General features: G+C 41.1%; 1 protein-coding gene across 6 annotated transcripts in view; it reads right to left on the reverse strand.

The window, feature by feature from the left end:
* Window positions 1-13,280, reverse strand: part of LOC121354046 (E3 SUMO-protein ligase RanBP2-like) — a 33,704-nt gene extending 20,424 nt beyond the window's left edge. For 5 of the 6 annotated variants that reach the window (XM_041468362.1, XM_041468361.1, XM_041468360.1 and 2 more), the window contains exons 1-17: window positions 13,001-13,280; window positions 10,422-10,489; window positions 9,774-9,885; window positions 8,708-8,860; window positions 7,633-7,863; window positions 7,047-7,192; window positions 5,482-5,674; window positions 4,744-4,834; window positions 3,676-3,885; window positions 2,969-3,147; window positions 2,714-2,889; window positions 2,280-2,403; window positions 1,778-1,939; window positions 1,318-1,455; window positions 1,081-1,227; window positions 475-657; window positions 307-390 (exon numbers count right to left, since the gene is read on the reverse strand). In XM_041468362.1, coding sequence (XP_041324296.1) covers window positions 307-390; window positions 475-657; window positions 1,081-1,227; window positions 1,318-1,455; window positions 1,778-1,939; window positions 2,280-2,403; window positions 2,714-2,889; window positions 2,969-3,147; window positions 3,676-3,885; window positions 4,744-4,834; window positions 5,482-5,674; window positions 7,047-7,192; window positions 7,633-7,863; window positions 8,708-8,860; window positions 9,774-9,885; window positions 10,422-10,489; window positions 13,001-13,075 — 2,472 coding nt within the window. In that variant the 5' untranslated portion in view covers window positions 13,076-13,280. The remainder of the gene's footprint in view (window positions 1-306; window positions 391-474; window positions 658-1,080; window positions 1,228-1,317; window positions 1,456-1,777; window positions 1,940-2,279; window positions 2,404-2,713; window positions 2,890-2,968; window positions 3,148-3,675; window positions 3,886-4,743; window positions 4,835-5,481; window positions 5,675-7,046; window positions 7,193-7,632; window positions 7,864-8,707; window positions 8,861-9,773; window positions 9,886-10,421; window positions 10,490-13,000) is intronic. The other variant, XM_041468364.1, reaches the window with a different exon arrangement.
* Window positions 13,281-15,626: the final 2,346 nt, after the last annotated feature.

A 15,626-nucleotide genomic window follows, 5' to 3' on the forward strand; every position in this document is an offset into this window, starting at 1 on the left:
GTACTTCCATTCTAAAGCCAGAACAAGCCAGTAAAAAACCCAGAACCAAGTGGAGAACCAAGCTGATAAAAGCAGAACTCTTTCTACATACAGAAAGAGTCCCTTAGATGGGCTGCTTCAGCACTCCTGTCCAAGTCCCAAAGAGGAGCTTTTTAGTGAAAGAATTTACTCTGGTACTCATTTTAGGCAGCTATTTAAAGAAATTAATTCTCAGAACTCTAAGTTCACCCATGCCCTTATCACTAGATCCTTACCATAACTAAAAGGCCAACAGTTCATTACTGAATATGGTTACAGAATTTTTACCTTTAAAGCCTCCACTTGCTGACAAATCATTTGAAGTATAGATTTATGGTCTTCTGCCCACTGAGGGGGAGTTTTTGGAGAGAACTAGGAAAAAAAAAAAGTTAATTGATTTATTTGAATTTTTCTTACAAGACAACAATTCCCTGAAATAATAACTGGCTAACATACCTTGTAGGTCTTAGTTGGCGAAAAAGAGAACTTGGTTGGTGACGGAGTGGAATGTTTCATTGCTGAATCTACAGTTCGTGACAGACCGTTTCTGAAGGCAAGACTTCCCTCTTCACAGTTCTCACCAAGTTCCTGGATCACTGTATCTAACACTTCTCTCACAGTTTCAAGAGACACTGGCAACTAGAAAGGTTTTTCAAACATGAGTCATGACTGCAATTCTCCCTCAGAACAAGACACACTACATTTAGAATTCTGTCTGAGCAATTCACAAGTCTTTTCATTATGTAAGCACTGGGGTTTTTTCAGCAAAGCTCTTAACTTGTTAGGATTCACGTAAGTAAACAACTCACACAAACTATTTTATTTTTTCAAACTATCAAACTAAAAGACAGTGGCAAAAGCTATTTGTTCACATTAAAGCTTTCATCCACAGGGTAGCCAGGACACTACATGACCTGGTAGGTTACAGAAGTTACACAGAATTTAACTTGCCTGAAAGCCTGGAATGAAAAAATACCTTGAATGCAAAGGGTTTAATTTTTCAAACAGTAACCTAAGCTACTGCATACCTTGGAAGAAGTTTTTAAAGCAAGAATTACTTACTTTCTCAGTAACTGACATATCTGAGGAGCTTTCCGCAATAATTTTCATTAGATAATACTTGGCTTTAAGAAGGTAAGTTTTACGCTCCTCATGTTCTTCTGGCAGCACGACATCATTTTCAATCTCTTCTGCTTTTCTTTGGAAAATCTGAAGAACAGGATGCAGAGTGAATACTATCAGTCAGAAGGAAACTGAATAAAGAGAATCACTTCTGGGTAACGCAACTTACAAACTTACCATGGCAAGATTCCAGTATGACACCACATTCTCAATAGCTTCAAATGCTATTAAAGCATCATCAGTTTTGCCATCAACTGCATCCAACATAGCAAATGCTATCTGTGCCTCTTCTTCATATGCTGCAACCTGAAAGACCTACAAATAAAGTGAAGGAAAACTTATACTTAACAATGGAATGACAACCTTTTTCTCTGTAACACAGGAGGAATTATTTTTCAAGAAAGTTGTTACTGAGGGTGTTCAGTGCTTTCAAATCACAAATACCATTTCAAAGGTAAGAGCAAAGTTACAAGGAGAGAATTTTCCCCCTTTATAAAACACTATTACCAAATCTCACCTTTAAGGGTTTCACAGTAGTAACAACATAGAATAGTACAATGTAGACAAAAATCCCACAACTATGCGTACATTTCTGACACAGACCCTTCTCTTCAGCCTTGACTCAACTGATCTGTACCTGAATGTCTACACTGTGGAAGTGTTTGAAGAGAGGATCAGTAGGTTCAGAAATACTCCTCTTCTTTTTGATAGTTTCCAGCATAGGCAGAACTTTCTTCCAGTAATAGACACTTCGTCCAATATATTCCTTCTGGTCATAGAAGGAGTTAAGATTAATTCCCTGGTGAAGAAAAGGGAATAGATGCAGATGTTATTTCAACAAATGCAAGTCAAAATGCTATTCCTACATATCCTTTTCCTATTTTCTTTAAGAGTTCCAAAGTCCTTCTCTGACATTAAGCAGAGTACTACGTTAAGTAACATAAAAGTAGAAAATAAACTACAGTTTAAGACAAGAGTATTTCATAGAGTGACTAGAACAATAAGTTGGCCTGATAAAATAATGAGCTGTTCTTAATAATACACATTCATCCCATCTCCCATCCCCTCAGCCTGTTCATAATTGATAAAATTAGAAAAACACTTTTGCTTCCATGTGTTTAAAAATAATCTCAGCTTACTGTTTTCTGCAAGCTTTTTGCCCAGTGTATGATTAAGGCAGGTTGAAGGCCATGCTTGTCCAGTGTTCGCAGAGTACTTATGCCATGCTGTACAATAAGCCTCAGCTTTGCTGCTGTTCCTGGTCTGAATATCAGAAGAAACATTCCTTGATTAGTATTTTGTGGTTTTCATCTGTTCACATACCATTCACTTGATGAATACAGCCTGCAGCTTTAGTCCTAATTTGCCTCTAGGTAAGAAATACATTGTTAGAAATGAAAATTCCCTTTACAGAAATCTTTGAAGCATAGAGTCCCTACTACAAAAAAGATTCAATGTAAAAAATAAGTAAAAGAAAATAATTTTACAAGAATTTATAGGGACAATCCAAACTGCTGTAGCACACACTCCCTTAAAGGCTTGATCAAACACTTCCAAACTGAAAAAGCCTTACACTGATTTCCTCTGAAGAAGAGTACGAACAGCATCCCACCAGGATCTTTGCTTCTCAGTATAGAGTTGTTTGCATATTGGCAGTGGTAAGAATTGAGGCTGATGTGCACTGTAGTGAGAATTAAACTTCTCTTGCAGTTGTAAGTTGCTAGTGAATATCACTCCAATTAGGAATACCTGTTTTTAAAAAATAAAGTTATTAATTACAAAAAATTTAATTTGTACGGTACCTTAAAGAACTTGAAAGTTCACTTACTTCAAGGTCTAATAGGCAAATAGATTCAGGAGCATCTGTCTCAAGTCTTGATGTTTCTTGGGGCAAGTGAAAAAGCTGTTTTAACCATTTGCGCATGGGGGGCAAGACTGACATAGAGTTCCACTGCAAGCCAAGCCACACGAGGTGCTGGAGACTGCCACTGTGCAATCGAATGGCACCTGCGCAAAAAACAGGGTTGGATGCAAATGTCAGCTTCCTGCGAGCCCTCAGTACTACTATCTGATCAAAGCTCAGTTTCACATTGCACTCTGTCAGAGGGGCCAAAGATACTTTAAGACCAATGAGCATCAAGATTCCAGGTTTCACTTACAAAGGGTTACAAACTTCAGTACCGACAAACATGCCAAGTTCATCTAAGTGCTCAAAGCCATCAACTGCTTAAGCTTCTGAGGGGTGACTCTCATCATCTCCATTCTCACCTTATTCAGTCCAATAGATAACTAATTTTAGCAAACTTATTTACTTCTCCAAAAATCCTTAAGGAATTACTGAAGAAGCACTTCTTTAGATTGCAATAAAGTATAAGTCTTTCCTATAACATTAAGGCAACTTTGGACAACTATTCCAGGTATTTGTCTTTCGTTGCAGTATAAGTATTTATGTACCAGTACCTCTTCCACAAGTATTTGCAGAAGAGGTTACGGTACGCAAAGCTGTGTTGCGTTTCAGAAAGTAACACTTCTTACCGATATCGTACTTGTTTAGTTCTATTTGCACTGGGGCTTGTGTACTGACATTTCCAATATCATCTGTGCCAATAAAAGACCTCTCTCTAGAAGCTCCGCTCTCAAACAGACTATCAAACAATGCAAATGAGCCGCTCTTGTTTGCAAATGATTCCACAATCTCTTTAAAGAAGTCTTGCTTGCCATGACTTAAGTTCAGCAGCATATGACCTAGAAAACAAAAATATCACTTCACATAAAGCAGTAAACACAAGGAAAGCATTATTTGCTATGCTGGACTGCTTTGCTACTGAAGGCTGGATGAGAACCAGGATTTCATTTATGAAACTTACAGACTGTTCAGGTATGTTCTCCCTGTAATTAGGTCAGTGTTTCAGCACACAGGCTTTCCAAGCTTTTAGTGACAACAACCCCAAAGAATTTGTAAATGCACCTCTTTAGGAAAACAAAGCCCTCCTACCATGATTATTCTAAGGGCATTGCAAGTGACCTTATAGCTGTAATGCAAGCAGAAGTCTGCAGTAATGAAATCCATTCAAGTAAATGAAGCTGGTGTCTGGCAGCTTCATCTGTTTTAATCTAGGCCCTCCAAGAATTTTGTAGAATGAAACACTGTCTATACCTGGCAGGAAAAAGAACAAAGCTCATGAACAAGTAAAAGGATGAAAAGATCAGGGAAACAAACTAATATTTTCTTTCCCTCTTGGGGCTAACAACACTTGCAAAATAGCATCAGCAGGCAGAAGCCATTTCCAGTAGATTTAACAGACAATAAAAGCTAAATTCTACCTTAGCACTAGAAAGTCAAAAAGGAGGAAAAAACCCAACCGCTATTGAAACAAGGAGAACATACTCTACCAGCAGCTTAAGAGGAGAAAAGTAACTCTAGGCATCAGAACCAAACTACTGTTTTGTTTTACATATGTAGTCATAATCTATAAGGCTTTACTACATATTGGACTGATAATGTTACAAGATACACAAAGGTGTTCTTTAACAAATCTTAGACTTTACAGTAAATCTGCAGCACTTTATAAAATGGAACTATGCAGCTATTTTTTTTATTACCAGACTGGCTTTTTCGATCACAGGCCAGCATTTCTAGCATATCTTGTCCGGTTTGATCCCCCTTTATGAGTTTTGACTTTGGTTTAGGAACCTGGTGAAGTAAGGAGAAAATTGTTACAGGTTTTTCACAGTAACAGCAGGACATTTAAATGAACCTCAGAAATTAGGAAATAAGCTTATTTTTAGCATTAGAAAGCTAGAGGAAAACAGGCATTATTCATTTTGAAGGTACATATACTGGGTTGTGGTTCTGTGTGGGATGGGCAAAGAGAGCAGAGAACACACCTAAAGTACACAGATGTGCAAGTATACCTATTGAAAGTAACATTAAGTGTACACAAGAGCAAGTAATATCTGAAATACAAGCAATGGTATAAAAAGGACAGTCAAGACAAAGAACCTTGATTTTTTAAAAAAAAATTAAATTTTAAAAATTTAACACTCAACATGTGTACTTGTATTACAAAAAAGGAAATACACTGCAGGCAATAAATGCACTAATACTTAAGAATCAGGTTACTGTGGCAAGGGGAACAATTGAAGGTATACTTTACCCTATTTGTGTCATTTGAAACTTTCAAACAATCGTGACAGAGGAGGGTTTGGTGAGTGAGGACAGAGTTCTTTAGATACACAAACACTAGTTCATCTCAGGAATACAGGAATTCAACACATGTACAGCTAGAAAATTGCAAGAAAGGCATCACCTGAAGGCTTAAGACTGAAAACTACCTTTACCTGAAAACTCAGGAGGTAACACAATGCTGCTAGTTCACACATAGCTCTCCACTGTGTCTCATTGTCTTGGGCCATTTTCAGCAGCAAAGCTCCAGCATGCATGTAGAGCTGTCCTTTCATTTCCACATAGGTACGAGACAACTCGTCAGCCGCACTCACATATGGTTTTACTGACTGAAGTGCACGATCAAAGCTAAAATGCAGAGAAGACTAATTCTAAACAGAGTCCTGGTAAAAGCTATAGCAGCTGATTTTAGTTTGTGCTATTTAATTGTGAATTAAGTAACTTCATGAGTCAATGGTAAGTACTGTTTCAATTGCTTAAACCCAAGTTACTAGAAAGTATAATCACCTCAAACTGCCAAAGTTCTCAAGTTCAGTAAATATTACCCAGATACTCAGTCTTTTTCATCACATTTTTGCACAGCTACTTTTAAAACTACTGTCCTGAACCATGTGGATAAAATTGTTCACTACTGCAGATTTAGAGACATACAGGAGGTATTATTGATTCTGCCCTTTCTCTTCAATATCAGAAAGATCCAAAACACTGTTTAACAAGCTCTTCAAAGGTACTACAGAAATTCTAGTGCCTTTAGATTACTATACAAGCCCCACTCAGGAGAGGGCCTCCAGAAAACAGTTAAAACAATTTTTCAATTACTGGAAGACTATAATGGCTGTTAGCATTGCCATGATCTAGAAATGCTTCAGATGTGAACACCTCAAAGCACTCTAATAAATCAGAATCAGAAAATCCAACATGTTCAATGTTAGAGGAGAAAAATAAAATAAAACATACTTGGGTATTAAATATTGCTCATCCATTCTGTACTGCTTCAAATACCCGTACAAGATTAACAGACTCAATATTTTTACAGAACGCAACATAACAGCCATTATACTACTGAGGAACAACAATAAGTTAGTAAAAACCAGTAACAAAGGAAAGATAATGGCAAGAAAGAAACACAAATCTTAATTAAATTATTGACTAAAAACACTATTTTGTACTAGTCTAGGTGCACTGCAGATGGTAAGCCTTTAAGCCAGCTGTAACACCACCAGTTTTCTCTGAAGGAGGCTATTCTTGCTTCAGGTGGTTTCCTCCCTCCCCACTATACTATATACATGAAGTTCCTATTAGTCCAGTGCGCTGTGTTATTTAATAATAGAATGACTAGGACCAAGTTGACACAGAAGAGATAGTTTTGGCTTTTCAGTTTGACTTTTGTTATTTTCCAATTTTCCAATTGTCTGGGAAATCTGGATTAGTCAATTGCTGAAGTACGGAACAACTTTTTTAACCAAAGGAAAAGAAGGTAAAAAAAGACCCCAGATATAAATGAGTCTTCTCCATGGCTGTGTGCTGACCATTCAAACATCTGTCAAAAGATAGCTTGGGGTTCACACTCAGTAAGAAACACTCTTGGTGGTCAGTAGAGAGACTCTCCTCTCCCATTCAAAAACAAGATAAGCTGTGAAACAGAAGCTTGGCAGATGTTATGTGACCCCAAACAATTATTAGAGGGCTTTTTCTTACTACAGAAAAGTTTAAACAGTACCTTTCAAGTGCTTCTCTGCATTCCTGAACATCTCTAGAAGAAAGTGTCAGTTTGACAAAGCTGGAATAGGCCAGCAGATGATCTTTCTTGATAGTTCTCCAGTTATTTTTATCATACTCCAAGTCTTGTAAAGACTCCAGATATTCCTAAAGAAGAAAGTTCATCACAGGATAAGGAACAGTCATCCTTCCATGAAGACAAGGGCAGTACTTCTCCAAAACACACTAGTAGCATTTATTGCATAATCCAGTTTCACAGGTGAGAACTTAACATATTCTTCAGCAGCAAAGTTCCAGGGAACTACTTGCTTGAGCAATTTTATCCCTAATGGAACTGCTGTGTCTAACTCAGCTTTTGAAGTCAGAAACTCAATAGCTCTACAAAGTTTAATTTTAGGGAGAAAATTCCAATTAAAAAAAAAAAAAACCATACAAGAAGTATTTTGTAGTTCCACTGGTTTCAGTAGACTTGCATTTGAAGGAGTTAAATCCCTTGAGAAATAGCTGTCAGAATAAGGACACTAAGAGAAATAGACCAGGTAAAAAGATACGGAAGACTACCACAGGATCAAAATATGATTAAACACCTCAAATGTCTCTACAACACAGGAACACCATTCCAAGCTTGAATGCAAAGGTATTCTCTTCTCTGCCTCCTGACAGTGGAGCACAGCATCCTTTAATCTGTTATTTGAACGATAGAGCGCAACTAGTCTGATGTTTATGTAGACATCATCTGGTCTTGCATAAAGTTCTGCTTGAATCAAGTCAAAAAGCTGATTCCACCCATCTTCACCTTTACAATCCAGCAACTGCTCCTGTTGAAACATGAGGGCAACATACCAATATTTCATTTCCCACGAGTCTTTTTGAGCAACTACAGTACTAGGTATCATTCTTTCCTTCACTACATAGACTACATCGCTCTAGCTAGAGTACTCTTGATAGCTTTCAGGTATTACATAAAGTTTGATTAAATACTCAAATATTTAAAAATGTATATGACTATCACAAAAGAAAAGTCCTCAGAAGAATTTGCCTCTTACCGAGAGAGAAATGCTTCTCAAATCATTTGGTTCAGTGACAACAGACCCTGCCATAGACTATCTTGCTTTAAAAAAACCCAGACACTTTGAGACTTCAATGTAGCTGCTGCCCAAAGTTACACAAAATTAAAAAGCTACACAAAATGAACATACCTGTGCAAAAGTGACATTGCATGGCACAAAGTATTTACATGGTATTTGAGAATTACAGCATTTCTCACACTCTACAGAAATGACCATAATACAGATTTAAAAACAAAAAAAAACAGTGTAAAGTAAGAAAGTCCGAGTTCACAGATTGGCTACCTTCCTACCACAATGGAAAGAACAAATGACACCTATCTAGCCTTTAACTTCTTGACTGTGATAAATAATTTCTCAGCATTTTGGAAGACGATTAAACTTCAAACATTAGAATGGGTATGAAAGCATGCAGCTGTGGCTTCCTTTGAAACTGGACAAAGATGTCAGACTAGAAAGAGTAACATCTAGTTTTAATATTAAAGACAGTAAAATAATTTAGTGAGAGTTTCAATTGAGGTGACATGCAAAAGACACTCCAGACAGATGCTGAAAGTCTGTTCAAGCCTTTGAACAGAGGTAATTTTGAACTTACCTTCAACCTGTAAATAGCAGGGCTCCCAGGAAAGAGCTTAGCAGCTCTGTCAACCCAGTATTTTGCTCTTCCATCGGTAATGTCATTACTGCATAGTAACTCTGCAATCTTCAATACAAGGTCTTTCTGTGTTGGGTTCAACTCCACAGAACGCTATTTTTCCCCATGCAGACACAGGATTTAAAAAAAACAAAGGGGAACTTTAACTTATGATCCATGTACAACAGGCAACAGGTAAGAGTTACACCCCCACAAACATACCCAGCTATTCAAATCAGTTAAATCTATAAATACAGAGTATATAAGAAAAGCCTTTCTACATGCTACCACTACTTTACAGCACCCAAATAGAACTGCTAAAATTCACAAAATCATAAGAAATAATGCAAACCATTTCCTCTGTGTCTATCACTATCTACTGCTACACACAGACAACAGGACTATAACAACCTCCAGTCTAGCCAGGTGTAAAAATTTGAAAAAAATTAAGACAGTTTAAGAAGTGTGATAGAACTTCATGCATAGAGTTGTATTGGCCAGACTTCTGAACACATCTTTCTCTCTCAAACCAGAACAAAGGCAACCCAACTGGAAATTTGACATTAATATGTTTGCCTAATCAAAATTAGATTTGTCCCTCCCCTCTGCACCCGCCCTCTTCAAAACCAACCAAACAAAAAACACAGTAAGCCTACAGTCTTCTAGCAGCAACTAAACTCCAGTTGTCATCACAGTTTGCATTACAGAATTCTATGGCAGTAGTACAAGAGGCTTGTACACGCATGACTTGGGGAGAATTTAACAGCAGGTAGCACAAAATCAAGTCCAGAAGAAAAACGAAAGAAGCAACTTCAAAATACACTACGGAAGCAAGCGGTATGAAGTGAAGAATCCTGTCTGCAGTGGTTCACATGCTTTCCATTGTCAAACGTCTATGACACAATTTTCCCAGGAGCATGTTTTCTTCTATGGCTTTGAGAATGTTCAGCCACAGAAGGGCTTTAGAAGTCCTTTTATAAAGGAATAAAGCAGAACATTAGGGGTTGTACCTGAATGTAGCACTTACCTTGTAACACCCAAAAGCTTTTTCTATGTTATCCTCAGCTTCATAGATTTGTCCAAGAAATCTGTGTGCTTTGGGATCTCTCTCTTGTACATTGAGGTACGTAGATATATATCTATGAAGGGGAAAAGGTCTGTTACGCGACCAGTATTTTTCACTAATACTCCCCCTCCCACCCAAGCTCTAATGGCAGCTTTATCTGCCATACAGGACACACAGACACATTGTGTTCTAGATGCTTTGGCCAGACCACAGAAGTATAGACGTGTTTTGTTCCAGACACTTTGTCAGGACCTTTAAGTAAGCAGCAATACTGTTTATACCTGTACACATGCTACTTACTCACCAGCCAGTATTTCTGTTGATTAAAATAACAAAAGCAGGAATTTGTAGAAATGGTAAGGACTACTTAATACAATGAGCAAAAAAAAACCAAACAATTCAGCCAGGTAAGTTTTTTGTTTTTTCAGTACCATATAGCTTATCTTCTTTTAAGTTATTGTTTTACAAAGACCTAAATAGCACTCATTGTCCACATTGACTGCTAGCTTAAAGTAGCATGATATATCTTGGTTTCTCTGGTCTACTTCATAAAAACAAAGCTTTTCTTTTATATTTAGAGAAAAAAAAATGTCCATCAATGCAGGTTACCTTTTAGCAAGTTCATATTCTTTAATTTCAAAATACAGCTTAGCAAAGAGGAATCCTTTCATCGATTTCTGAAGGAGAAAAACCATGACAAACACACTTTAGACATTTGGTACTTCAACAGTAATTCCCTAACAAGTGACCTTTCTTTTCAGCAATGCCTAATACTCAAGTGACTGAATTTGACAATTCATTATCAGCTCAAATCCACCCATCATATATGAGTTTGTTTCTGAAAGATGTAGGTTTAAGAATGAAAAGAATAAGATTTTTTTGCTATAAAAAGGTTACTAGGAAGATAGAGATTACAAAAGAGGAAAACAAGCCTTTATACACATGGTTCACACATTACTCATTAAAGAGAGTGGAAGATTTGTGTCATCTACATTTCATTTATTGTGTATATATACTGTGCAATATAGCAAGGAAAAAAGACATTCCACAAATCAAGAGAGATCTGCCATTTAGCCCTACTGTAGTGTACTGTCATCAGATGCTACTGTTTAAGTATACTTGAGGAAAAAGCAACTTTTGCTTAAGTCATTCTCATTTGGGTAAGAAATGCATTCACGCAGTAGTTGATTTCTGACTAAAATAACTTTAGCATACACACCCCAGGAGCAAGAGGTGAAACAATCTGCCTGTTACAAGGCAGTAACAAAGAAGCCAAGGTGGCAGAAGCATGATCAGGAGGAAAAGTGAAAGGAGTGAGTTAAAGAACTGACAGAGTTACAAGCAAAAAGGTACAAGTAAACCAGACAAAATTATAGCCTGAGTTCTCAACATCAGCTCAAAAACAATTTTGCTTTTGAACAAACAAATACTAGAGCTAGTTACATCTATGACTGCAAACAAGTCTGTATATTTTGAATTCACTTGAATTGTAAGTCTCCATCCCTCTCTCACCACTGTTATTCATGCAAAATTTTAAGAAGCAGTGAAAAATGAAAGCAGCCCTCCCAGGACACATCAAGTTTCCAGACTGTATTTTTGAAGCCTGCTGTAAAAGGGAAACACTGAAGCATGTCAGCGCGGAGCTGCATTTCACATCTTCTTTTAAACACTGATGAAAGGAAACAACATAAATGCTTTGCAGCCTTATAAGCACTCCTCTCCTAAAATCAACACAACAGGAAAATCAGTAACATTTTCCACCAATGACTGTGCTTATACAATTAGTTGTAAGCATTACTTATTAAAAAAAAAAAAAAGGAAAAACTTAAACAAGTAAATACGCACAGCTGGTCTTAAGCACAACAGGAGAGGATTTACTTTGTTGTTGAGTTCAGTAGAAACACCAAGCAATTAAAGAGCACCTATGATTCTGACAGTAATGCCCTGGACACTGTCTGCCCTAAACGGCACCCAAAGCAATAAAACCACAGAACAACTTTGTTGCTGCTGGGAAAGAGATACAAATAATGATGATGTACACAAGGCCCGCACAAAAGCCCTACTGCATAACACTGAACATGGATGTATTCACACTACACAACATAGTGCTGAATATTCTAACAAAAAAAAAAAAAAGAAAAAAAATTAAAAAAAAAAAAAAAAAAAAAAAAAAAAAAAAAAAAAAAAAAAAAAAAAATTCAAGAGCAGTAGAACAGGATCTTTCAGGATTAAATAGCTCCCCTGAATCACATCAGACTGCTCACTGAGATCCTTTTCCAGATACAATGAAAAATGGTAACAGAAAGATTATTTTATCCCAGCTCCTCCTCCTCTCCTACTACTATAAAGACAAGAATATTAATGACATACATAAAAATACATAGTACATAAAAGAAAACAAAGTGCTTCACGTGTTCCTTGGTTAGATTCTTCTGAGAAAGTGAAACCGGTCAATCTTTTTCTGAGAAACGAAACTCGGGAAACACAGGAACTAAATTCTTACAAAAGTGAAAAAGTCTGTAGTCCGAGAACTCATGGACTCTAAACTACACCAGGGCTTGCCAGCTGTAAATTACAGGTGCACAGCCCTAGTAAACTACTGCTCCCAGTTAGGGAAAGCACCTCCAGTATGCAAACACCTTGGCCCTCCCTCACTCGACTTACCGAGACCCTGACTAATTACGCGCTCAGAAATACTCCCAAAGACACCTCAACTCACAGACCATCAGAATAGTCAGGAATGGAAGAGACCTCTGGAAATCATCTAGTCCAACACCGTGCCACGCCTCAGTCATCTAGGGCACGGAATACAGGCGCGTCCAGGTGGGGTTTGAATATCTCCAGAAAGACATCCCTCCAGAGAGGGATCCTTTTTCCTCTTACCGCCAAGGATGATGACGGGCCAAGCAGACCGAGCCCCTAAACCGAGGCGCCGGGCTCGGCGCGGGGAGCCCGCAGAGCAGCCGCCCGCAGCCCGGCAGCGCAGGGGCAGCGAGCGCAGCCGCCCCCCGGCCCGGCGGCAGCGAGGCCTCCCCGCGGCGCGGGGCCGGCGCTCCCTCAGGACGCGCGGCAGGGCCTCCAGCGCCCCACGCGGGGCGGGCGCGGGAAGGGGCCCCGCACCGGCCGCACGGAGCGGCCGCAACGCCCCCCGGGCTCGGCCAGGGCGGGCAACGCGAGGCCGCGCTCACCTCTCTGGGCGACGACGCCGCGGCCTGCAAGGAGGCGACGTAGCGCTCCACCTCGGGCTTCGTCCGCCTCATCATGGCGCCGCCGCGGCGGCGGAGACCGCGCCCGGCCTCTGTGGCGGCAGAACGCGCCTTCCCGGCCGGCCGGCGGCCCCGGCCCGGCGCCTGCGGAGGGGAAGGCGGAGGGGAAGGAGGAAGGAAGCGCAGCAGCGACGCGGCCGCCGCGCGTTACGCAAGTTCCCGCTCAGCCACGCGGCGCGCGCAGCCCCAGCGCGTGCCGCCTCCCGCCCCCATACCAACGGCCGGGGGGAGGCGGGGACCTGGCCGGGCCTGTCATCTAGGGCACGGAATACAGGCGCGTCCAGGTGGGGTTTGAATATCTCCAGAAAGACATCCCTCCAGAGAGGGATCCTTTTTCCTCTTACCGCCAAGGATGATGACGGGCCAAGCAGACCGAGCCCCTAAACCGAGGCGCCGGGCTCGGCGCGGGGAGCCCGCAGAGCAGCCGCCCGCAGCCCGGCAGCGCAGGGGCAGCGAGCGCAGCCGCCCCCCGGCCCGGCGGCAGCGAGGCCTCCCCGCGGCGCGGGGCCGGCGCTCCCTCAGGACGCGCGGCAGGGCCTCCAGCGCCCCACGCGGGGCGGGCGCGGGAAGGGGCCCCGCACCGGCCGCACGGAGCGGCCGCAACGCCCCCCGGGCTCGGCCAGGGCGGGCAACGCGAGGCCGCGCTCACCTCTCTGGGCGACGACGCCGCGGCCTGCAAGGAGGCGACGTAGCGCTCCACCTCGGGCTTCGTCCGCCTCATCATGGCGCCGCCGCGGCGGCGGAGACCGCGCCCGGCCTCTGTGGCGGCAGAACGCGCCTTCCCGGCCGGCCGGCGGCCCCGGCCCGGCGCCTGCGGAGGGGAAGGCGGAGGGGAAGGAGGAAGGAAGCGCAGCAGCGACGCGGCCGCCGCGCGTTACGCAAGTTCCCGCTCAGCCACGCGGCGCGCGCAGCCCCAGCGCGTGCCGCCTCCCGCCCCCATACCAACGGCCGGGGGGAGGCGGGGACCTGGCCGGGCCTGCGCATGCGCACCGGCACCGGGGGGGGGGAAATTTGTCATGGAAAACTGTGAGAGAGCGAGTGGTGGCGTTTTCTCAACTAAAAATACAATAAACTCACCTCAGTAATATATAAAAATATATATGATGATAATATATTTATCACCTAAATAATATACTCTGTAAATGTAGATATATATGTATATATGTGTGTGTGTATGTATATATGTATGTATATGTGTGTGTATATATATATGTGCGTGTGTATGTGTATATATAAAGATATATATACGTATATATAAAGATATATATATATACACACATATATATATATATACACATACACATATACATACATATATATATATATATAGGTAACAAGGTTTTACCTAAAGCTAAGTAACAGTTCTGGCACCCTTACCATAAGAAGGATGTGAAGCTGTTGGAGCAAGTCCAGAGGAGAGACATGAAGTTGCTTTGGGGGGCTGGAACATCTCCCCCTCGAGGACAGGGTGAGGAATTTGGGGCTGTGCAGCTTGGAGAAGAGAAGGTTCCACAACTACTTCATAGCAACCTTCCAGTATCTGAGGGACCTACAGGAAAGCAGGAGAGGGACTTTGTCTGGAACTGTAGTGATAGGACAAGGAGTAATGGGTACAATTAAAAGAGGGGCAGTTTAGTTAGGTTAAATACAAGGAAGGAATTATTCACTGTGATGGCAGTGAAGCACTGGCACAGGCTGCCCAGGGAGGCTCTGGGTGCCCCATCCCAGGCAGTTTTTGAGGCTGGGTTGGATGGAGTTCTGAGCAATCTGCCTAATGGGAAGTGTCCCCCATTAAAGACTAGGTCTTTAAGGTCCCTTCCAACCTGTAATATTCTATTTTTCTAGACTTTGTAGTTCAGAGGAACTATAAATTTAATCTGTAAGCATAAGGGCCTTCTTACTGAGAGCCAATGTTCTAGAAAATGAGTCTCTAAATATTGTAGCCACTGCAGTGAGAAACTTTTTTTTTCCAGGCACTGTGGATAGTATAATTAAACGATTAAGCTCTAAAACACAGCTGGGAACATGGACTAAAAGATAGACCAGCAACCCTCAAGGCAGGACAGATTTGCAAGTTGTAGTTTTACAGGTTTGGTGGCTTGAGGATGAGTCCTGTGGTGAAATTCCCAGCAGGAAGCCTCAGATTCTACTCACTGGAATTAGCCATCTTTCCTGCCAGTTCAGATGCTTTGGTCAAAATGAGGCCACTGGGCCATGTCTCTGAAGAAGTGTAATTAAAAATTTCTCCAGTTCTCAATCTCAAACAATCCATTGACAGTCACAGGATTCCTGCTACACCTAAAATATACTGACAGCCCCACAGCTCTTACCCTCTTGCAGGAAAAATAAGGAAACATAGCCAACTTTTTCTTTTAGACCAGCAACATCCATTTAAGACCCTGACTGAAAGAATTAATCCTCTCTTTTATTCTTTTTTGTATTAATGGTGATTTATTTGGATTTAATTTATTTAATTCCACAAAAAAAAAAATTTTTTTCTCTGTACTTTTAATGGTGTGCCTACAGCTGGGATTATCAAAAAATTTAT

The sequence above is a fragment of the Pyrgilauda ruficollis genome, unplaced genomic scaffold, assembly GCF_017590135.1.
Source record: "Pyrgilauda ruficollis isolate IOZ18807 unplaced genomic scaffold, ASM1759013v1 scaffold22, whole genome shotgun sequence".
NCBI lineage: Eukaryota > Metazoa > Chordata > Aves > Passeriformes > Passeridae > Pyrgilauda > Pyrgilauda ruficollis.